General features: G+C 35.5%; 1 protein-coding gene across 1 annotated transcript; it reads left to right on the forward strand.

Moving 5' to 3' along the window:
• Positions 1–5,585: 5,585 nt before the first annotated feature.
• Positions 5,586–23,903, forward strand: LOC129263795 (zinc transporter ZIP4-like). Its single transcript, XM_064100940.1, has 12 exons — positions 5,586–6,099; positions 10,562–10,852; positions 11,513–11,720; positions 12,377–12,585; positions 13,105–13,276; positions 13,593–13,762; positions 14,791–14,943; positions 15,864–15,977; positions 17,327–17,372; positions 17,930–18,082; positions 19,897–20,084; positions 20,909–23,903. The coding sequence occupies exons 1-12, from the start codon at positions 5,776–5,778 to the stop codon at positions 21,041–21,043; spliced, it is 2,163 nt and encodes a 720-aa protein (XP_063957010.1). The 5' UTR covers positions 5,586–5,775; the 3' UTR covers positions 21,044–23,903.
• Positions 23,904–25,140: the final 1,237 nt, after the last annotated feature.

Genomic DNA, 25,140 nt, shown 5'->3' on the forward strand with positions numbered 1-25,140 from the left:
AGTGGAAATATAATGCTAATGTATTCATTTATTCAGTACTATTAACAATTTTTGTTACTATATATAATGTGTTTTTCATAGCTGCTAACACCTTTTATGTGAATTTTTACAAACTGAAATGTGAGATCAGTATTTGAAAGGTTGGAGAAGTGACGTTTTTCTAATTGTTGCATTTACTACTTTAAATGGTTTGATCAAACACTTAAAACGTCGGATTCAGTTTTAGGCAAGGTTAGATATATCATTTGGAAAAAAAGTTGTCACTCCTCCACCCTTTCTATAAGTAATTTAACATTTCACTTTTAGTGTGTATAATAATACTATGAGTAGAGAATATTCTTAAACGGAAATATTACAGGACAAGTCCACCCCAACAAAAAGTTGATTTGAATAAAAAGAGAAAAATCCAACAAACACAAAACTGAAAATATCATCAAAACCGGATGTGAAATAAAAAGGTTATGACATTTTAAAGTTCCTCTTAATTTCACAAAACAGTTATATGCACATCCTGATCCGTATTCAAATGAGGAGACTGATGACGTCATCCATTTACTATTTATTTTGTATTTTATTATATGAAATATTCTAATTTTCTCCTCATTGTCAAGTGAAACAATGATTAATTCCTCCCTAAACATGTGGAATTATAGCATTGTTTAATGCTATGGTTCAGACAAGTTAATCCTTATCGTCAAATCTGTAAAAAAAAGGAAAAGAAATATTGTATAATTAAAACAATAAAAAACAAAAGAAATGGTGAGTGTGGGACATCATCGACTGTCACTGAATTGTGCATATCACTGTTTTTTTTTAAATAAGTGAATCTTTGAAATGTCGTCACTTTCTTATTTTACATCAGATTTTGATGAAATGTTCAGCGTTATGCTAGTTTGATTTTCCCTATTTATTGGAATCAAAATTTTTCTGGGGTGGACTTGACCTTTGAGTTGGGTAAGAAAATTTGCCATCAATGTAATGATATCAATGATTTAAAATTCATCATATTTTTATGCTTGTTATCTCAATTACAATAAAAACATGTTTGTGTTTCTGTATGCTTGTACATTTCGGCAGATGTATACCAACATCGCGTATTTTACTCTAGATATTCTTTCATGACCATTATCTGTAACTTATGTAAATTAACAAACAGTGACATTAATACTATTTTGGTAAATTTTAAAAGAGAGCTTTTTGGTATATTGTTAACCTATTTTATGTGTGGTTATTTTTAGAATTAAAATAAATTAAAGAATATATTCGTGTTGGTCCTTTGGCTATTTTGTTGTGAATGCTACTGCTCGTGATTATTCAATATAATGATATCATTTGATTTGGTGTCGCCTGTGCCGGGGAGGCGAAAAGCGAACTGAATCACTATGACCCAGATAACGCTCCTCCCAACATACAGTGCTGGTATAAAGTTATTTGCTTTTGTCAGTGATTTTCACCAAATAATGTTTTTCACACTGCATTTCCTTATCCCCATACTATCTTTTTTGTTTCACACTGTCTTTCTTAACCCCATACTATTTCCTTAGCCGGGGTAAACGCTTTAACCCCGGACTATATATCGCACAGCTCATGAATAACGCGTGCAATTTCGACTTCTGTGATTAGCTAATGCTTAGCCACACTTTTCTTCAGCCCGGTGTTGTTTCACACTGCAGTTCTTAGCACCGCAACAGGCCAGATAATATCGTACTATTTACCGTGCTAGCCCACTTTGGTAAATTGTAATGTGAAACCGAAGTGGGCTAAGCTTAACCCCGGGAACTTGGAGGGGCTAAAGCCCCCCCCCCCTAGCCCCACCAATTCTCCGGGGTTAAGGAACATTTCTGTAGTGTGAAAAGCATATTTAAAACCCATAACACAATGCACTCCTTCATGCTTCATGAGTGTTGAATGTACACCGTTCGAAAATTTATCCTTAAAATAAAAGAAGTTCCTGCAGCAGAGTCTCGAGAACACCTGTAACCTTTCCAGATTGCATTATCTTACATTATATCATGTAACATTACAGGTAATTGGTATTTGGTGTATGTACCCTTACAAATTTCCTTAAATACTACACAATTTTTACCTTTTTAAACAGACCTGTTCTGTTAAATTGTAGAAAAATTCCTGTTTTATAAATTAACATGTGATTCTGTTATTGCTTTCTGCAAAGTCTTGGTTTTTTCTGTAAAATCAGGTTTTTTTTAGCAGTGTAGACAACAGCACTACAATATGTCGGCGATCCCAGAGAAACAAACTTTATTGAATGTGATATTTTATCACCTGACTTCACAATTAAATATCTATTGTATATCATGACAGAACTTGAACACTGTCAAAGATTATCATTTGTGGAGGGGTTCACTAAATTTTTAGCACTACTGTAATGGGTAGATGCAGAAATAAACACTACGGAAAGTAAGCCTACCCCGTTAAAATGAAACTATTTAGCATAACCCTTATAACAAAGTCTGACCATTACAAAACGGTTGGTGTGAATCTAAATTTATTAGATTACCCCTGCATGTGTTAAAATAAAAATAATCAAATATTTGTTTTGCAATTTTCTTTAAAATTGTCTGCGCGTGACCCCTGTAGCTGGTATTTTAATTAATTTCTTTGTTTTTACAATTGATGACACGGTTTCGTATAATTTTTTATTTGATTTTTCATTTCAATACTCCATGTAAATTTATTTGATTCATTCGATTTCATCGTTAAAACTTCGGAGAATACTCGGGGGTTTTCATGAAATACAAATAAAAAAAAATCATCTGTATATACCAATATATCCTTTTTGTTCAAATATAAAATCTCAGATAAATTTGCTTCTACATGGTATACCCTTTAATTTAATTCGTATCATACATAATTATTTTTGCCTTCTTCTTTTTACATGGGTGTCTATATAGGCCTATAGCGAAATAAATAATCCCAATCGTTTGTGACATCTTACATAGTAAAAAAAGTTGTCTATTTTTTTATACAACACTGTTTACTATACAGTAAGCGTTTAAACAAGTGTATAAAATAATAAACAACAAGGTTTAACTTGTATCATGTTTTATTCTTTACTGAATTAAGCATGGTTGTTCAAACTTCAAAACAACTGCTGTACAGTTCATTAAACAACGTTTTTCATAGTTAATCGCATAATTTATTAAACAGATTTCCGGGGATAGACCCTGTGCTTTAAAGGAAGTTGACACGACAAAAGTCAGAAAATACAGAACTATTTTCTTTCTTTGAATGCTTTTTTATTCATTTATTTTTTATTTTTTACTCCTACTAAACGTATTAGACCCCTGTTTACAAGGGGGGCAACTGAACATCGCACAGACAAAAATAATGTTTACAGTAGTATGCAAAATAATCTACAATAAAGCAAAGTCGCCAGACCGTATCTAGGGGTGGGGATTGCGTGGGGGCAAGTGCCCTCGTTTTTTACCCATAACAAATACCGTAATACCTCCACTGTGCTCCTTGGACATGTTAAACGAGCAAGTGAAAATTGGTCCTTATTTGGAAAGAATACATTTTCTTTGGATTAATGTTTCAGAGTCTATTTATTTCTTTGAGCGACTGAAATTAACGACCAATTGAGGAGCAGGTGTCGCTCATTACTTTCCTATGGATAAAAAAAAATCACTGTCCCTCAAAATATTATGGTAAATCCAGGAATCGCATTTGACAGTAATGGAATCTCATTCAAATATTGATTTCATCGATTTGACCTATATACACAATTCATAAAAGACCAAAGACAATTTGAAAATTATTTTCTTAAAATATGCTGGGATTGACTAATATGGTAGCTAACTAACCGTTAATAAAATTTAAAAAGTATACAAAAAATGTACAAACCAGACGTTACATGGAACGGAATGAAAAGAAAAAGAAGAAAAAAAAAACATTTCAGTAGTTCTATGGATGGATTATTTGGAATAGACTAAATTGGATATTACATAATAAAAAGAAATAATCATCATCAAATTTATAAGTCAAATACCGATTCATATTCATCCACTTCTAAAACAAAATGAACACATTGAACTTGAGATGGTATTAAACTAGGGCCTACATTATTCAAGATAATCGAAAAAAGTTACAATGCATCAATAAGCAGATAAGATAAACACCCATCTCTACTGCATTATAAATAAATATTAGTATTTACTGTTGGTTTTTTTTTCTTGAGCCAGAGACCAAAAATGATGTAATTTCAGTATAAATATACATATAGACTGTTTCCGAAGTAAAAGTGATAAAATCATTTTGACCGCCTGATAGCCTAATCCTATCATGAGAAAGACGAGATTCTTGCGATGTAACGAAATGTTACCCCATTCATACATAATGCATTTATTGATTTTTGTTGTCTGAAGAATGATTTTCATCAGCAGTCCTAGCGATGGGGTATTATCGACCCAATGGCCCGTATTCTGAACTCGGGTTTAACTGAAACCGTGGTCTACCTCTGTGCTAAAATGATGGGAAGCCAAACATATCGTTTGTTCAGATGGTAGGCATATGTTTGTGTTCTTTCCGAATTCTTCAATGGTGACGACAATTATCTCATGTTTCCTTCCTAGGTCAAGTCCACCCCAGAAAAATGTTGATTTGAATAGATGGAGAAAAATCAAACTAGCATAAACACTGAAAATTTCATCATAATCGGATGTGAAATAAGAAAGTTATGCCATTTTAAAGTTTCGCTTATTTTTCACAAAACAGTGATATGCACATTTCAGTGGCATGCAAATGAGACAGTCGATGATGTCCCTCACGATTTCTTTTGTTTTGTTTTTGTTTGAATTATACAAAATTTCATTTTTTACACATTTGACAATATGGACCAACTTGACTGAACCATATAGTATTAAACTGTGCTAATTTCACATGCTCAGGGAGGAATTAATCGTTGTTTCACTTGACAATGAGGAGAAAATTAGAATATTTCATATTTCATATAATAAAATACAAAAGAAATAGTGAGTGGACGATGTCATCAGTCTCCTAATTTGCATATCAATCAGGATGTGCATAACTGTTTTGTGAAATTAAAGCGAAACTTTAAAATGTCATAACTTTCTTATTTTACATCCGATTTTGATGAAATTTTCAGTGTTATGCTTGTTATATTTTTCTCTTTTTATTCAAATTAATTGTTTGTTGGGGTGGGCTTGTCCTTTAAGAATGATATGAGAGTCAAATGAGTTGAAACTGTGAACCTCTTCTGTTTAAGATATATGCCACAATTAGATATCCATAGATAAACCACAAATTTAGACCGGAGTTAAAATTAAACACGACTTCTGTATACGGGTCCATGAGTTCGTTTCTAACCAAACATAATTAGAACAATAACTTTAGGCGTATTAAACGAATGAAATCCGTGATGACTCTGCTGGGGGCAAGATCCCACAGGGAATTCAATGAGGAACTCGTTATTATAATGAAAATTGGTGAGGCGTGCAAACTGGGTGGGGGGGGGGGGGGAGGCTTCCTCAAAGGACACCATAGCAACTTGTGTTAAAGCATGCACACAACGAGTTGCCTTTTCGCACCGCTGTGTTTGCTTTGTCATTGCACACAGGACTTTGGAAAGTTTATGGGACTATAAAGTGTCGTGTGCAAATAAAGAACGCGCTGTCTCTCTCTCTCCCATAGCGGCCTGTGTTATTCGCAAAGGTTTGAGTATTTGCACACCACCCTATAGTTTTACACTCATTTTGACACAGAACTTTGGACAAACCAGAGACAAGGAAAAGAACCATGGCGGTGTCTTCAAGGCCTTATAGTGTCGTGGGCATAACACTACTTTTACTTTTCCTCCAATCTTGTTCGGTTTCGGCGGAAAAGGATTTGTTCAGACCCAGACGAGAAGCAGACGACCACGACCACGACCACCATTCAGATGAGGAACACTTTGTAGCTGTCGGAAATTATCTGTTAGATCAGGAGTTATCCGCACAGAGAACCTCCGGTGATTTTGAGGAAAATCATGACCAAAACATTACTTCAACACAAGTCGACATTTTGATTTTGACGCTCTTTTCAAGGGTTGGATGTGAAAGTCTTGTCAATAACTGCTCCAAGGTAGAAACAATTACTCTTTCATTGTTTTGAATATTCAATTTAACGACTTTATCATAATAGGCCTACGTGTGGATTAACTGCTAGTCGAATTTATTTACTTAGCCCATACTGATCCGATTTTCCAAAAACTGAACATATTAAAAATATCTGATATCAATATCTTACAAACTGCAAATTTTATGTTCAATTATACTAATCACTTGGTTCCAAGCAATCTTAATTCAATGTTTATACGCAATACCCAGGTTCATGAACACAATACCAGTGGTTCCAACAATTTTCATCTAAGTAATACCAAAACAGTACTTGCTTATAAATCCATCAGACAAAGAGGACCTGATGTGTGGCACTCACTGCCTCGTGAAATAAAAGAATGTTCTTCGCTTTATTCTTTTAAACGTAAGCTAAAAAAACACATTATATCATTATGACTCATAAATTTTCTTAAAGTGTTTTTAGATCATTAATATATTGTTGCACTGGTTTCCAGTTCCCGATGGGGGAGGGGGGGGGGGCATTAGGGCATCTGTACATTGTTTTTCATCATGTCATCATTTTAACCTGTGTCAATGTACATGTATGTATTGCCAGCCATGATGGCAATCGGGGTCTGCCTCGTCAAGACCTTTCGGTCTTTTGCAGTCTCCCAAATTTCATTTTGTATTTATGTATGTTTAATTGCTTTGTTACCAATTATTTATTTATCTGATATTGTATCTTGTATTATTATAAATGGAATTTGAATAAACGGAATTGAAATTGAATTGAAAATTGAATTTCATATTGCAAAATCATATTCTATCAATAGTAAATTTTCATGGAATAACATAATACACTGTCAGAATATTTACAGAATCCTGACAGATATTTGATTTGCATTTTCAAATGACTTATTCAATATAACACTCTAAATTAAGCATTGCAACAGAGGGTCGTGGGTTGGATACTAGCCATAGTGTATACCCTGAAGAGCAAGAAATTTTTGCTAAATGTTCCGCACTCAATCCAAGGCCCCGTAACGCAAAGGTTGAGATGAATTGCAAATATGAAAAAACCGCACTGATTGGTTCCCGGTCAGTCTTTTGAATAGAGTGGTTATGCAACGATGATCTTGATTGGTCATTTGAATTTGAATGACGACAGTAAATCATGCATAAAAAGCTATATTATTATTATCATCATTATTATTTTATTATATTATCACTATTATTATTATTATTATTGTTATTATCATTGTTATCATTCGTATTATTATCATTGTTATTATAATTACTATTTTCAACAGTGATTTTATTCAATTAGCATTGTGTTGCTCTATGTTTGCACTACATTCATCTATACCGAACAAAATTAACGAAAAACATTTAACCCCTCCCCCCCCCAAAAAAAAAAGTATGTTTCCTATACTACATTATCCTAAACTTGCCAAATATTGGATGTTTTCTACAAAACATCACATAAATATTCTGGGCGTCGTTTAGGTTTGGTATGATAACAAAATCTCTATACCAATTTTACTATCAGCCAATCAGATTTGAGAATTTCGGTAGCCTTAAAATTAATATTTCAAATTTGTTATCAAAACAAGCTTTAATGAAACGGGCCCCTGAAAAGGCGTGCTCTAATAAGATGACAACGGCTCGTCAGGTGACGCTAGGGGCTTGTCACGTGATTCGTACACAATGATATTGACTTATCCCATATAGTGAAACGTGCCATTGTTATATTCTTTTCAACTTTCAGGTGGCGCCAAGTTATATTGATTGAAAAGAGGGTGAGCGGGTGGGGAAAATTGGCAACCTAAATACTAATTTTATTCTCAATTGAATATTCGGTGTAGGTAAAATCTATACTCAGGCCGGTTTTTATACTCCTTTTCCTTCATTTCCACATTTCTTCGTGTTCTAATTTTTCTAGGAACAATTTGGTAACCTCGAGGAAATCATTCGCAATAGTCCTTACCCATCGTGGGTATTGACAACCCCCCATGGCAAATTTATGGTGGCTCTGAGTTTCTGAAGCAACTTTGATCGCATTTGGTCCGTACACAGTAAAAACGTTATTTGAAAATTCATAATGATACAACGTTGCTTACGATATGAACCTTACAGTAGTTGTTAAACAGATAAACAACCATGCTTAATTTATTGAAAACTGAATATCAAAGATTAAACTTTGTTGTGTAAAATTGTATACACTTCTTAAATATGTTTAAACAGCTGCTGTAAAGTTCGTTTAGTAAGCAGCGATGTACGTTTCGAGTAAAAATTCTTAGCGTTTTTTTACTACCAATAGTAGGACTTTTGAGAACGGTGGGATCTTTTGCAGATTGATTTTAATTTTTGACATCGTTATAACCTAAATTTTGAATAAAATGTGTCGTCAAACCATTATAATTTTGAAAAACAACACCAACCACAAACAAAATAATGTCTTTGGGTAAATGTCTTTGGGAAAGAAATGGACTGGTATTGATTGATCGCCAAACAGATCTTTGAAGTCATGTCGATATTAAGGATTTCGCCTATTGATTTCAAAATTCATCATTACCCCTTTTAATTTCTTTAATGGTCAATGATCTGAAAATAAAAAAATTGTCAATTTCGCAATATAAATCGCGAAACTGGCGAGCAGACTGTCTACAAACCACTGGACTGAAAGTCCCGAAGTTTAATTTGCACCTAGTTTTTAGCAATTCAAATTGTAGCTTTTTCTATGTTCGCTGAACTATGACTCAGCGTATTTTTTTCACGTTGAATCTCAAAATTGGTGTTTGTTCTGCACTATAGATCATTTTCATCCCAAAATACCGTCACATACTAATCTGTACATTCCACGATGTAAAAACGCCAGTGTTAATTTAACACCAGCCTGGTATCTATTTTGGTCCACTTCCTTTGACGAATGGATACCATGCGCGACCATAGGGTCTCGAATTCGAAAAGCACCCTAAACAAGTATTTTCTATATTCTGAAAATGCACCCCTTAACAAGTATATTGGCGTGTGAAACCCTACCCTTAACAATTATTGGAAATAAAACGATACTCAAGTACAGGGATATTTTGATTGTTATATGTCACGGATGTCGGTTTTACCTTTACCAACGTGTACATCATTTGGTTTAGTATACGGCCCCACCTCCCACACCTCGCGTAAATCAGTCTCTCAGCTTACACGTATTCTTCTCATTCTTCCTCTCTTTCCCGCTCTCTCCATTTTCGAACTTCTTCCCTCTTTATTTCCCTTTCCTCTCTCACTTTCTTTATGTTTTCTTTATCTTTTCTTGGATATCAGTCTCTATATTCATTGTCAAAATATCTATCCGAATGATTCCTATGTTTATTGTGTATATTTGTATATAATTTACAAGTTGTTTCTTTTTTCTTTTTTTTTTCTTTTTGGCGAAATTCTATTTTGTTTTTGTTTATTTGCTTATATTCCTTGCATTGTATATTTATCTTGTATCATTTTGTACTTCTTGTTATGAACAAAATACTGGCAATTGCCAGTGAAGTTCTAATAAATTCAATTCAATTCACGTAGTGTTGAATCTTGGGGTAAAAAGTACATCCTTTATCAATCAGTTTAGTCTTTTTTTATACCCTCGCAAATTTGCCCCTAAACACTTAGCTTTCCTAGCAAAATAGATACCCTTTTTCATTATTTTAGTATTTTTGACACCCTTATTATGTTACGTACGTAACGTGCCTTATCTTGAAAAAGACATCCTTTTTACGTGTTTCTTTTGGTCGCGCATGGTATCCACTCGTCAATGTAAGTGCCCCCCGGGTTTGGTCCACACCAAAGGGGTGTTGAAACAAGATCAGTTAAAAATCAAACCGATAATTGGTGTTGCTTAAATGCCAAATTGGTGTTAGCCTAACGCCAAACCGGTGTTGGAATTGCTTAAGTTTTCTTAAATTTGTTTAAAAGGTAACAACTGTGTGCGATCATTCAAATACCCTGGGGAATAGTGTGCATTATGTTTTATAAGAGAGTAATGTGGATACTTATCATTAAATAAACAATCATTTTGTATCTCAAAATCATGACCGGTCAATACAACTTGTCGTTAGTACAAGACAATAGAAAATTAAGTGACTGGTCACGTGATGAATCACTTGACCAGGATCCATCACTGTTTTATCAATATGCAAGTACCGCAGCGTTTGGAAACTGCACCGACATGGGCACTTGCATAAAATGTGCAATATCAGCCCTCCGAACCTGCATGCCCTAGATAGCTCCATAATTTGCCAACGCATATAACTCTGAGATATTAGAATTTGTGAATTGGCCTTTGTATGTTGACAGTGACGGTCTGTCGCTGGGTAATCAGCGTAATTCGTGACTATAGCTGTTACAGACTTTGGGAATATTGTTGTGTAATTATAATTGTATTATCCTTTTGAATTCAAAGTTCACGAGTATAAAAATCTTTTTATTTCTATTTGCCGCAGTGCGCCGATGATTTTCAGAATGATCTATTCAACGCCCTCAACGTTGACCCGACGAATGGCTTCAGTGAGGATGTCTTTCACGAAGCAGCTCCGCTACTGCTCTATGCTCTCTTCGACCTGGAGGCCTTGTGCGCCGCTGGACCTGGCGGAACAGACCTTGATGAGGAAGTAGTGCTTGGGGAGTTGATGTCTGCCGGAGAAAACGGGACGAATACCACCATGTCCGAAGAAGACCTGGAAGAAATCTTACATGTGATTAGTGAGAATTACACGGCTACAACCCAAGCAACGGTAAACCAGGAAGACTATGTCCAAGCACTAGGCCCCATTTCATAAAAAAAACTTGTTATGATAGCAGGTCTGGCTGGAATGGCAACTACCATGACAACACTGACAATTCTGCTTCTTGATTGGCTCTTCTCATGAAAGTTGACATTCCAGCAAAAGTTGCTATCGTAGCATCCTGCAAGAGTTGCTGTCATAGCAACTTTTTACGAATTGGGGTCCTGGACTCATTCAAAGATTCTATGGCCTAACTACTATCAAATTCAAGAACGTTTTGGTGGTACAGCCTGATATTTTAGGACTAGAATCGATAATTAAGAGTTTAGTCTAACATTAATTGCAGGGTGTCTCTATTCCTGGTAGTAACCGCATTTCTTCTAGCCAACCTATAACCCATTTCAAAGTGGAACCGGTTGGCTCCTATACAAGGACATGGGAACTACAGAATTTGGTATTGATTTTGTTTGATTTTCGATGAATATTGGACTAACGTCAGTAGTTCTGCATTGAATACAACCGATGGCAAATTGAGCCTTAGACTGCGGGATTTTCTTAGGGAAAAGTGGCCCCAAAGTGTTGTCATTAATAAGTTATTCAATTCATTTTCATTGCTTCCTTTATAGGTTTCTCACTTTACATTCCTTGTTTTCATTTCGAATATTACAGTGTTTCGATGTCGAATCGGTGTTTACCGCAACTGTTGAAGACCACGAAGCCGGAGCGAACGAAAGCGAGGTCCATAGCGTCGCCGAGGAAGTGATCAACAGCATTCTTCACGGATACTGTATCGGCGAGGCAAGTTTACCATCTACCGACGATTTTGTGGATGCAGTTTTCGATTCCTACGCTGCTGATGGAGTCATTCCTGAAGAAGGTAAAAAAAAGATTCAGGGAGCGTTTCATCAACATTTTGGTCAAACAAGTTGTAGGTATCTTTCCTTTATTCTGATTTGCTAAGAATAGAAGAACAGTTGCTATGGCAACTGTCTGATAAATCAGAATTTGTCTGGGGAAAAAAATCCGACAAGTACTTTCATGAAACGCTCCCGAATTGTAGGCCAAGCAACTGTTCAGAGGGGGACTTTACTTTTGACATGGGAACACATTCTTACCAAACATCGATAGCTCTATAGAAATATGAAATAAGTTTGAAGAAATTTTAGTACAAATCAACCAGAACTTGGCTGGCGAGTGATGGAAATTTTCATGTAAAAATTGTTAAAATCATCTTTGTCATTATTGTCATTATCATGGCTATGATTATAATTTAATATTTATCTTCATTATAGATCAAGAGTTGACATGTTGGTTATTGTAATATAACGATATCTGTTAGACTGAATACGCAATACACTTTACAATGTTTGCTTTGGAATTCGGATATATCATTTCACGTTTTCAAAATCACAGCAACAACAGGAGTATAAGTAGTACAAACATAGATAATGGATAGTTGTTGTCAAACATATTGTATGAATGTTAGTATTAATAGAGATAGGCTCAGTAAATATGTCAACTTTGCTTTTTTAGAATTCGAGCATTTGGTTTCTGATCTTGGTATTGGGGGCTCTTCTGGAGAACATGACGACCACGAGGACCACGATGACCATGATCACCGTCGAAGGAGACATGTCGACATTCCGGTGGCAGCGGTGGGATACATACATCGCACGGAGCGTGCCGTGGATGACCACGATCATGATCACGATGGACACTCGGAGGAGTTAAACGTATCTTCTGTAAGTGCCTGTCTACAATTGTACAGAGACGGCGCCACAAACAATATCAAGGAATAACGGGGAAATGAAACATTAATATAAGGAAAATGAGGCAATATTGAGAAGGGATTGTCTCATGAAGTAATACATTTTCTGTCTTCTGCAATTGGAGAAAAAAGAAATCTTGAAAAATCAACCCGTGGCGTTCTTGATAAAATTTACAAAATCATTTTTAAAAGGAAATGTTTGATAATAAACTTTAAATAACTCGTTGCCATTTTTGTTGTTCATTTTGATTTATCTTGTAGTCATGTCAATTTTAAGTACACATATTCATTATAACTCCCCCCTCTCTCCCTGGTCATATGAATCTGGAAAGTAAATTATCTCACCCAATTATAACCCTATGATAACTCACTTTGCACTCCATATTATTCATTTCAAATATAATTGTAGGTGCTGTATAAAGCATGGCCAGTGGCAGCTTTCTTGCAAATGAATATTCACTCTTTGACATGTGAATGCATTTTTATCATTCAGACATGCTACACGGGGGAGGAACTCCTAGACATTCACGGAATCGAACACGAAGCTGGTATCACGGAGTCCCAGTACGCAGCCCTGTGTCCATCCCTAGTCCAGCAGATCCTCTCCGGTTCCTGCAGCAGTGATGAACATAATGACCCAACTGATGCGATTACAAACGCCGAGAGTACGTGATATTAACAATAATGATTACAAAAACAAAATATATTATCAAAATACTATAGTACTGTCGATGATAATGATGAAATGATGATGACAATGATGTTGTTGATGAAGATGATGACGATGATGACGATGATGATAAAGATGATGATGGTGATAACGATGATGATGAAGATGACAGTGATGACGATGATGTTGTTAATGATGCTGATAATGATGATGATAATGTTGATGATGCTCATAGTGCTACAAGCAATAATACTATCCGGTGTCTGCAACATTGATGAACAAACTTTGCAATTTTTCTTATTTTTTTTTAGTTTGGGGCTATGGTAACCTGGTTGTCCTCATCATCAGTCTCCTCGCCGTTTTCGGGGCTATTTTTGTTCCATGCATGTCCGGTTTCGTGTACGAGGCTGTTATTCAAACAATGATGGCGCTCGCCGTAGCAACATTGACAGGGGACGCCTTGTTACATCTTATACCACAGGTAACCATTTTCTCTTTAAGATCTGGACCCTATTCACCATCCTCTCGGGGTGATACTAGGGACCAATCCCTTTGGCGCGAATTGTGCATCCGTAGAGTGCATTGTGGCATCTGGAGTGAACTGAGCATCTTTTGATACACTTTCACATCCGACAAGTTGTCAGATCTGACATCTTTCCCTGATGCTGATTGGCTGAGAGGCACCGTTTCTATGGTAACGGTCGGATAAGATGGGACATGTCGGATAAAACGTCACACAAGTCCTTTCATGAAACGCTCCCCAGAAGGAGGTATAATCCACTCTGGAAGGATGTAATGAGGGACCGGGTTGGCTCTTTTGCATTTCGAGAGTAGTGGCAAACACAAACGAGTATTACACTGTAAATACAAGAACTACCCAGGCTTTGCAAAAAAAGGGGAAGGGAATCCAATAATAGATATTTTATACTGTTTCTTGTACAAGAGCCCATCTTATATGTAATTTACATCGTGAAATTAAACCTAGATGCACCTGAAATTGATATAAAACTGACCAAAATTTCTCAATGGAGTATGAAAACAAAATAGTTTCATTTTTATTGATTTACTCGAAATGAACTAGCATTGATTTGGGCCATTTTTGCATTCCTGCACTCAAATGTCCCAATGAATGGCATTATGCAATACAAATTATTCAAAGAAATATCAAATATCTCTAAAACGCTCAAATTCCTTTATAAAATGCAAGTCAAATCATAATGGAGAGCTGAGAGACTTTTGTCGAGAGGTGATGGACCGGGACAGTAGCGTCGTCTCATGAGTCTGGACAACTATATTTGCAACTGTTCGTCCGGTCCAAATCTTCGGATGATCTGCTGTCCCGGTCCTCCAACTTTTGCCAAAAGCCTCTTAGCTTATTTGACTTGCATTTTCAAAGGAATTGGTGCGTTGTAGAGAGCGGCTGCTTTTTGTGATTGCAAAAACTCTCTTAACATGCTTAATGTATGACTTACAAAAACACTGACTACATTTCCCATCTTCTTTTTGCAGGCTCTCGGATTACATTCTCATGGTGGTTCGGGCCACGACCACGCCGACCACGGTCCGACCAGCCCCGAGCTAGCCTACGTATGGAAATGTCTCGTGATAGAGGTATTCATCTACGTATTCTTCCTGATCGAGAGGATCGCTAGTATGACTGACGTAAGTATATACGGGCATGCATGCTGCAGTCACACCGAAGGGATTGACTCCAAACCAACCAAGTTCATGTAATGGAAGTAACCTGATCAGTTTCGGCGATGTGACTGGGTCGTTATTATTTTTTTTAATTTCTAATGTTTCAACGGCCCTCTCCTTGATTATGATGATTGTTGTTGTTATTATTATAATTATTAGTATCAATACTACTACTACTACTTCTACTACTACTATTACTACTACTACTGCCACTGCTACTACTACTACTGCTACTACTAAATCTACTACTAGTACTACTACTAGGCCTACTGCTGCTACTATTAGTACTATTTATCAATATCATCATTATTATTAAGGCGTATTTAGCTAAAATATTTTGAGGGACTGGGGAGATATGGCGAATTGACCAAAAGTTCTTAAAAGATGCATGCGAGTAAAAAACTGACCCTTTTAATATAAAAATCTTTTATTTCTTTATTTTTATAGATTTCGACAGACTGTTCAGAAAATAATCTAATATTTCACTCTTTTCCCTTTCTATTCATTCTTCTTATCCTTTTATTCAACTTTTATTTTTTGTCTTATAATTCATATATTTTTTTTTTTTTTTTTTTTTTTGGGGGGGGGGGGTGAACACAAGCCCCAGTGTACGCCAGTGTTATTATTTTTTGTCATTAGGGTTGTTTTTATTATCATATTATTATAGGTTTTGTTATTATCACCATCATCATATTCTTATTATTATTATCATTATTATTATTTTTATTATTTTATTGTTATTATTATTATTATCAATTATTATTTAGATATATTATCACTTATTTTTATTATTCTCTTGATCATTATTATCTTCATCATTATCATTAGAATAATTTATATTATATATATAATTATGATCCTTCCATGCGTTTCTCTCCATGCAGGTCTGTGGACATGATCATTCCTTAGACAAGGCAGCAATGGGAACAGACACTGCTAAGACCCCCATTACCGCCTTCCAACGGTCCACAAAGGTATCCGATTCTACAAAGCAACTGGTAAGAACATTTTGGCTTTTCTTGTCAAGCTCCCAGGGGGGAGGGGGTTTGGGGGCACTCACTTATATTGATCCGATTCTACACGGCAACTGGTAAGAACATTTTGGCTTTTCTTTTCAAGCCCCCAGGGGGAGGGGGCACTCACTTATATTGGCGGTATGGGCATGTGCGATCCATTTCACGCCTTGCCAGCCTTTCCTAAGCATATCCCTTTTCACCATTGTTCATTGCCCAACTCGTTCTCCCTCGTTCCTAAGCCCCTATTTTTCATGCCTCAGTTCTCGATCCCCCCCCCCCCCATTTCATGTTACAGTTTCCAACAAGCACCCCATTTGCAGAGGACCATCTGACTTGACAGTTGTTAAGCCTCTCTTTTCATAAGCAAATCAGTTATCAAGGGTATGGTTTCAGACTTAGGGTCCACACAGTGCCCTGGGAACGATTTATTTACTGGAGGGGCTGATGTAAATTTGAAAAGCGAAAAAAAAAAAGGTTTCACTACAAAATGGAGGTCATATTGGTCCCGAGGAATTTGAAAAGACCAAAACACAAACAAACAATAGCAACAACAACAGAAAACAAACAAAAGACAAATCAAAACAACCCCCCCCCCCAAAAAAAAAAAAAAGGTTTTCGCTAAAAACTGAAGGTTAATTTGGTTCTAAGAAATGTGAAAAGCAAGGAAAAAAAGAATAGAATAAAAAGGTTTTCACAACAAGAACAAAACATTTTATTTTGGTTACATTTTTCATTTCTTACACATCTTCCAGAATACCTGCAACACCCCGCTTCCCAGAGTTATGGGTCCACACACCCCTACTATTTCTAAAACCGAGTGCCCACCCCCTGGGTAAGCTCCTTTGTTCCATGTTGTTTTACTTTTCTTTGAGAAAGTCACTGCTATTTGGATAATTTCAAGTTCATCACTTCTTCTATTTTATAAATAGTTATGATTGACATGCTTTTCGATTTATTCGAGATAATCATGAGTGGAAAATCAATAAATACATCGTATTATTTACTTCAGTCTAATTACCCTTCTAACACATTCTTTTAACAAATTTGGCCGATTCCTAGCGAAAGGCATTCATTATTTCATATCAGAGGTAAAAGAAAACGAGATAAGCTCCTGCAAAAAAAAAGAGAATAAACTGTTAGTTTCAGATGACCCCAGAATGTCGGACCACCATCGAGAGCTCCGAAACGTAGGACGAATTGCTGTTCCGGATCACCAGTTTTTGACAAAGACTTCCCAGCTGTTCATTGTCATTTGACAGGCATTTTCATTAATATACGATGTTCTTGAATTCCTTCAAAATAGGTATTATTATTATGTTTTTTTTTTACAGGCAACGGCTGAGAACGGAGAAGATCAGAAGGTCAGATACATGAAAGGTAAATTTTATGATTTTTGAGGCATTCTTTTTCTTCAAATCTTTTATGTAAGCAGTATGGCAGATGCATACTTTCCCTAATGCCCGATATCGGATAGATGATTTTTTTTTTGTTTTTTATAAAAGGAAAAAAAAGTGCTCAAGTAGAATAATAATAAACCTTTGAGTCAGTTAGTTATAAAGCGACTCGCTGAATCTTTATGACCGTGGACTGGTGGAAAACGGGTAAAAGGCAATGGAGTTGTAAAAAGAAATGGTTGTGAAATGAAAATGAACTTCCATGAAAACAGACTCGAATGCCTGTCATGCCAAAGCACAACAGAAAAGTCTTTGTCGAAAATTGGTGATTCAAAACACCAGTTTCGTTCTGGATTCTGTAAGAAAGACATAATTGCAATTTTCGTCAGCTCCGAAACTTAGGACGAAATCAGAGTGCTGTTCCGGTTCACCAATTTTAGACCAATACCTCCCAGCTGTTCTTTGCCATTTTACCGGCATTTTCAAAATGTCAATACATTTTCTGTGTTGTTGAATCCTTCTCTTTTCCAAATTCTTCAGGTTGTGGGACCGTTCCTTTCATGATCGTGGTGGGGGATGCTCTTCATAATTTCGGAGATGGACTTGCGATCGGGGCTTCATTCACTCTTGGGATCTCTGCCGGTCTCAGCACGAGCATCGCCGTGTTCTGCCACGAGCTGCCTCACGAGTTAGGTAATTACGTCCTGTCATGTTTCAAAATGGACAATTCCTATTCTCAGTCATTATTATTAACGATAAATGCAAGGTATTATTTAGCGCCATTTCCACCTTGATAAAAATGCCTGAGGCGTTTTTTTAAAAAGAAAGAGAAAGAGAGAGAGATACAGAGAGGGAGAGGGAGAGAGGGGGGGGGGGGTGGGGTGAAGAAGAAGAAACAGAAGAAAAGAAAGGGATAAATGACTGTCATTTAAACACACGTTGAAAGAAATTACAGCGTTTTCATTTTTAAAACCCCGTAGAAGAAGGAAAAGACATAGAAAGAACGCTGTTTAAAATGTTTGTACAACGCTGGCCTGGCTATTATGGACTTTTAAAGTAGTCTTTTGACATTGTAAACGAGTATTTGCAATTGAGAGAAGAGGAAGAAGAAAAGAGAGATAAATAACTGTCATTCAAACACATGTTGAAAAAATACAGGGTTTGTATGTTTCATGCTCTGTTACAGTATAGAAGAAACAATACATATAAAAAACGATGTTTAAATGTCAAAAGCTGATTAACAACCATGCTTATTTCATTACACGTTGTCGCTTTTAAACAAGTCTTTAAACCTTCTACCGAGTACTCTAAAGTTCGTATCGTAAACAGCTAGCGTTGTATAACTTTTAAACATCTTTTTTTTTTATGTGTATCTTGCTACTAAAATATTTCAATGGGAAGTAGAACATGAATAAGGCCATGATTAGAGTCCGTTTGTGTTGGTGAAGCATAAGTAAATAGTGATTGTAAAAAGCATCCCCTGCAGCCCAGTAGACTTTATTTTATTGTTTTATTGAGTGATAAAAGGAGGGGATCAATAAAGAAAGGACGTGGAGATATCTACTACACAAACGCGGCTTCTTTGATATACCGACTTCTTCTTAGTTCTCAATTTCTTATGTTCTTATTATGCCGTCTACTTCAAATGACACTGAAAGCTTAATTGTTTTGTCAATGTTGTCATGACAAACAACAGCCTTCTTCTTTTCTTCTTCTTCTTCTTCTCCTTCTTTTTTCTTTCTTTCTTCTTCTTCTTCTTCTCGGGTCACTACACAAGTCATGTTAAGTGTATATTGGAGTTAAACATGTTAAAAGACTCATGCGGGCGTCCAGTAATATAAAGGTTATAGCGATTCGTAGAAAAATGTTCTACGATCATTGCTAAGCTTTGTGCGGCGGGCCCATGATCTTTGGCAGCAGCAACCCTAAATGAATAAAAAAAAATGAAATCTAAATGCAACTTACACGATTTTTACCCTCTTAATATATATATTTTTTGTTTGTTTGTCTATTATCTATTTTTTGTTGTTTTGCAAGGAAATTATTCACACCTTGCCACTCTCCATCCGGTGCCAAAAGGGTACCTGGTATAGGATGTGAAAGTAATTTTAGCTTTTCCAGTATTGTGTGCGCCTCATTAACGACTGGCTGGAATACTCCCAAGGGAGTGGAGGATGCGATTCCATTGTGTGCGGATATAAGTGATTGGAATCCGAAAACAGTGGAAAAAAAATCGGTGAGCGCGTAGATACGGACATTGTATGCCTTACGCGCATTATGAATAACCAGGCTTAGACTCGCACTTCAATTCCCAGTTGCACGCGGTATAAAATACACGGCCGCATCGGTGAGATCATGCTAAGAAGACGCGAGCTGTACTGCGAATTAATTCTACAAGTCGGCATTTAAGTGCGACTGTCATATCTAAAGCTTTATGAAGCACCCCCAGATTATTATTATTATTTTTTTTTTTTGAAGAACTATTTTTTATATTTCTCTTTCAAAAGGGGACTTGGCCATTCTTCTTAACCAAGGAATGCGCCTGCCAATAGCTGTGTTTTGGAACCTTCTCTCCGCGTGCACATGCTTTTTGGGATTGTGGGTCGGCATCCCTCTCGCGCAGACGGAGAACGCGGCGGAATGGATTTTCGCTGCTACCGCCGGCACGTTTCTTTACGTTGGACTTGTGCACATGGTGAGATCATCTAATTTCTAACAAGAAATCATAGGCAATTCCATTGTAATTCTCTGGGACGTGGGGTTATAGGGGATTATATTAACATGATTGTTATCTTACTAACTTGGGCATAAAGGTAAAGGGGCAATGGGAACTGTATAGCCCCCTTATACTGTACGCCTTTTTCAATGATATTTTTGGACCATGACGAAATAGATGTTCAAAAGTACTCGAGAAATTGATCAAGTGCCCCATTGCATAAAAGTTATTATTGTAACTTTGCTATCCAATGGTATATACCATGGTAACGCTGATCCACGGCCAATCACAATCAATGATTCCATGCAAGTAATCATTGCATGGCAAAGTTACCATAATGGATATCACGCTATGAGATTTGAAAAAAAAACTATCGCCAAAGATATATGTATCCGTTTTTACTACACCCTCTTATAATCTTCAGCTATCTTAATTGTTGAAAATAAATGACATTTTCTGTGCGATTTATAATTTCAATTATATCGTCTCTTGCGTTATTACATGTATCAATAGGGAACATGATCCACAAGCTGATTGCTTCAAACGTTTCCTCCGCATTTCCGTTTTTAATAGACTTTATTTCTTTATCTATATAATTATCTATATACTTGTATAGAGTATGATTAAGAATGGTTGTTATTTACATTCTATACTTATCGTATATGTGGAAAGGTTGTTCAGCTTTGTTATGTAATTAAATCTGAATTTTGTAATTCACGGAAATATAACTTTAGAAATGAAAAAAAAAAACTCGAAAATTTAATTTAAAAATATTTGGGTTTCTTTTACTTTTTCGTTCTCAGCTCCCCCTTCTGCATTCCTACAAAGGCGAGAGAAAGGGAACCGTCTTCATTCTGCAGAATATCGGCTTCCTGCTTGGGACACTCCTCATCCTGCTCATCGCTCTCTACGAGGACGCCATTAACGTCGCAATCTGAAAAGTCGACCTACGAACATCATAAGACGAGACATGCGAGACCAACGAAATGGGATCTCGAATCCAGACTGATGAAAGAATAGGCGGAAAAAAGAGAGGGAAGGTGGTTTTAGGGAAGGGGGGGGGGGGGGTGGTGTTTCGCTTCCTGTGTGGCCGGGGGGAGGGAAGGAAGAGGGTAAGGGCTTTTTAAGTGCATATCACTCATTAGAGGAGAGAGGGGAGGGGTGAGCTCTTACACAATAATTTATCTTTATATAATCAAATTGATTTGATTTCTTTATCTCTTTTCAGTTATTTGATACATGTTACTGTATGAAACTTTTTATGTATTTTGCTTAGTGTATTTATGTGATTCTTTAAGCGAACAAACTCTTTTTTTTTTAATTAAGCTGAGTAATGTAGTTATGTTATTTTCTGAAGTGTGGACTCTATTGGAGTCGGTTTCGTTGGTGAGACTTTAAAAAATATATATATAGCAAAGGCCTTATATTAGATCAGGCATGCGCAGTTTACTCTTTCATACGATCTTTTTGGCTCATGCTGTTAATAAAAATACTTAATACAAATGTACAACAAGTTCAGATAATGCCTGTCAACCACCAAGCTAGTTAAAACAAACAAAAACACTTAAACAAGTAGAAAAATGTAGATTACTTTTGTTGATGTAATAAATATATAGCAAAATCGTAGTGTATTTATAAACTGAACTACGCCATAACTTTGCAACTTGCCTATGTCAACGCAATATAATTTTTTTTCTCATTACTCAATGCTTTCAAAACTTTGTAAGAAAGCATTCGCAAGTATGAAATAGCCTCTCATATGTTTGAAGTGTTGTAAGAATTCCATTCTCCGTCATTATGCTATGCAGAAATTTATGCATTGAAGTGGAAGTTCAGCCTGACAAAAAGTTTATTGTAAACATAGCAGAAGAAAATAACAAAAAAGAATATTGGTGACGATTTGAGGAAAACCCGTCAAAGATTTAAAAAGTTATTTGTGACGTCATATGCGAGCAGCTTCCCATATATCGTGAATTAAAAAAAATCAATGAAATGTGCTTTTCACACACACAAAAAAGAATGAAAATTAGTTATATTGTTTCTTATGTATATCCACAAATTATTTTACCCCAACTTTTGAAGGAAGAAATTTTTAGTCATCATGAACCATTAAACAAAAATGAAATTTATGCATTTCATATTACATAACAGTTGCTCGTATATTTTTTTTAAAATAATCTTATTAATCCTTAATGGATTTTACTCAAACCTTCACCAATATTCAATATTATTTTTCCCGGTATTTTTACAACAAACCTTTTTGTCAGGATGATTTCTCACTTTAATTGCTAAAATTGTCTTAGATATATATATTTCCATGATTTGTATTTTGTCTTAATGGTCCAACCAATATTTAAGATATTTTAGCTTATCTAAATATTAGCGAATTTAAGTTTTGAGCGAAGTCGGAGGAGAAAAATCAAACCATACGCTTTTGTTTGTTGTCCCATCATTCCCGACAAATTTTCCCATCCATGATCTTTTAGTCTCTTCTCTCATCAAACACATCTGAATATAGTAAAATATTGCATTCATGATCATAAATTCAAAACGTATTCAATCAAATTACACCATAATTACATAGCTTGGTTTGAACGTACAATGATCGTCATCAACACATCCATACATTTTTTTGAAAATAGATTATTGACAATTCTAATCGAAAACGGAACAAAAGTCGTGAATAAATTATAAATCATTTATATACAAACAAAATATATATTTTCAAATCAAATACAAACACTGAAATGCAGTTTTACCTAAAATCAGACAAATTATTCACTATTCCTTGATGGTTGTATCAAACACAAATTGTTACATGTTTAATCGATCTGTAAGCGAAATTACTCTCTCTTTATATTAATGCATGTGTCATTGTTTGTAGTCTGTGTGTTTGTATAATAACATATATTTAATCTGAAATTAAAAATATTATCATGTTCATCGGAAATTATTGGCCCAGTATTTGTAACTTAAGTGTACATTTCAGACGCAATCACTGGACTGCCCGTAGTACAGTTGATGTAGTGCGACTTCATACGTTAACTATAATATATTTTACATGTGTATTGTCACACTTGCCGTGATTTTGTTGTGGAAGTTTGTGGTGAAAACTTATGTTTATTTATGAATTTGATTTCTCTTGTTAAATCAAGCTAACTTGGAGGTTAATAATTCATATTGCTGCTTCCCTCCACAAATTTAGTAAAGAATTGACTTGAGTATACCGTCCAAGTTTATTGACTAGATAAGCCAATACACAAACAGAATAAGGCGAGATGATTAAATATTGCGGAATACCTTACCTATTCTGGGGCCCGTAACACAAAACTTAGCAATGATCGTAGAACATTTTTCTACGATTGATTCCATAGACTACAATGTACAATCAATCGTAAAAATCAAGCGTACGATCAATCGCTAACCTTTGTGTTACAGGACGCTAGTTAGGCATAATTATGTGTGTGATGGGGCGTCGCAAGAAATTACGTTCAATTGCAAATTAATCCGAGGTCTCTAAATCAATCATAATTATGTTTTGTAATTGATTCGGCATTTGTCATTTATTGCTTATAGGCTTTTTGTAGCAGGGAGTTAAATAATTTGTCCTAGCTATATAAATGATCGGTCGTTTGTAAAATTGCAAGGCAAATTTGCAATTGATTGCAAATTATCTTTCTGTTCTTTCAGAACCCAGCGACCAATTAGTTCAACTTTGTATTTTCATCATCATTGACTATAAAGTCAAATGCCATCGTTGTGAGCAAATTTCTAATAAAAGAAGATTTTTTATCTATCGTCCCTTTGTTCACCCTTTTCTGTTAGATTGTTCATGTCGTGTATGTCGATTTTTTTTTTTTTTTCAAATTTATGTACATAATCATGATTATTGTTGAGTATCACACAATTTAAAAATAAAATCTATTTTGAAGGTTCCAGAAAGGGGAGCTCAAAAAGGTGCAGCATCGAATGAATTTTATTTTAATAAAGCCAGTAATCCATTTTGGCCCAGTTGTCCTAAGTTGTGCAAGGAATATAGTTACTTTTCCCAAAGCACAGGGTGTATATAGTAAATAGTGGTAGTAACATACGAGCTGTGATTGGCTAGATTGGTATAACGCGACCTCCCTTCGCGTACAACAATTAGGCGTTGTACAACTCACTATAATAAATAGTGAACGTCCTATCATATAATATAACTGGACTATATGAACTGCAAATATAAAATTATCCCTCGTGCAGATCGATTTCACCTCGGCCTTCGGCCTCGAAGAAATAAACCTGCGCTCGGGATAATTTTATATTTTGTCACATATAATCCAGTATATTGTACAATAGATTCTACACTATTCATATAATATATATATGCCCATATTTATAGATATATATATATATATTGTGTGAAAGAAATGGATGAAGAGAAAAATGGTAGGCGTAGCTTACCTACCTAAGAGAGAAATAAGCAAAGGGGAAGAGGGAGAGAGAGGAAGAGAGAGAGAGAGAAATGAGAGTAATGGAAAGAAAAAGAGGGAGAGAGGAGGTATGACCTCCAAATAGAAAGAGAAAATTGAGTGAGGTAGAGAGAAAACAGAAAGTGGTGAAGAAGAGGAGATTGACATGAAGAACATAAAAGACAAAAATATTGTCAATTATGATTGACACTGCATAAAGATATGAATATCCTATATTAGATACAGAATTAATTATATATATATATTTTTTTGTCACATCATGGGCACTGACGAAGAGTGTGACTTTACCTTTTATTTTTGAGAGCTATGCTCCTTTTAAAATCTACGATTTTATTTCCAGTACGGCATTTTCTAAACCATTTGTGATTATTTCTATTTTATATATATATATATATATATATATATATATATATATATATATATATATATATATATATACATTCAACATGATAACAATTAGTATAACATCTTAGCAAGACAGCAACTGTGATCATTTCAAATTTTCTATGTACGTAGGCCCCCCCCCCCCCGAAAAAAAGGCTCGGTGTAAAATTGGCAGAGGT

This window comes from Lytechinus pictus, chromosome 6 (genome assembly GCF_037042905.1).
Source record: "Lytechinus pictus isolate F3 Inbred chromosome 6, Lp3.0, whole genome shotgun sequence".
Classification (NCBI taxonomy): Eukaryota; Metazoa; Echinodermata; class Echinoidea; order Temnopleuroida; family Toxopneustidae; genus Lytechinus; species Lytechinus pictus.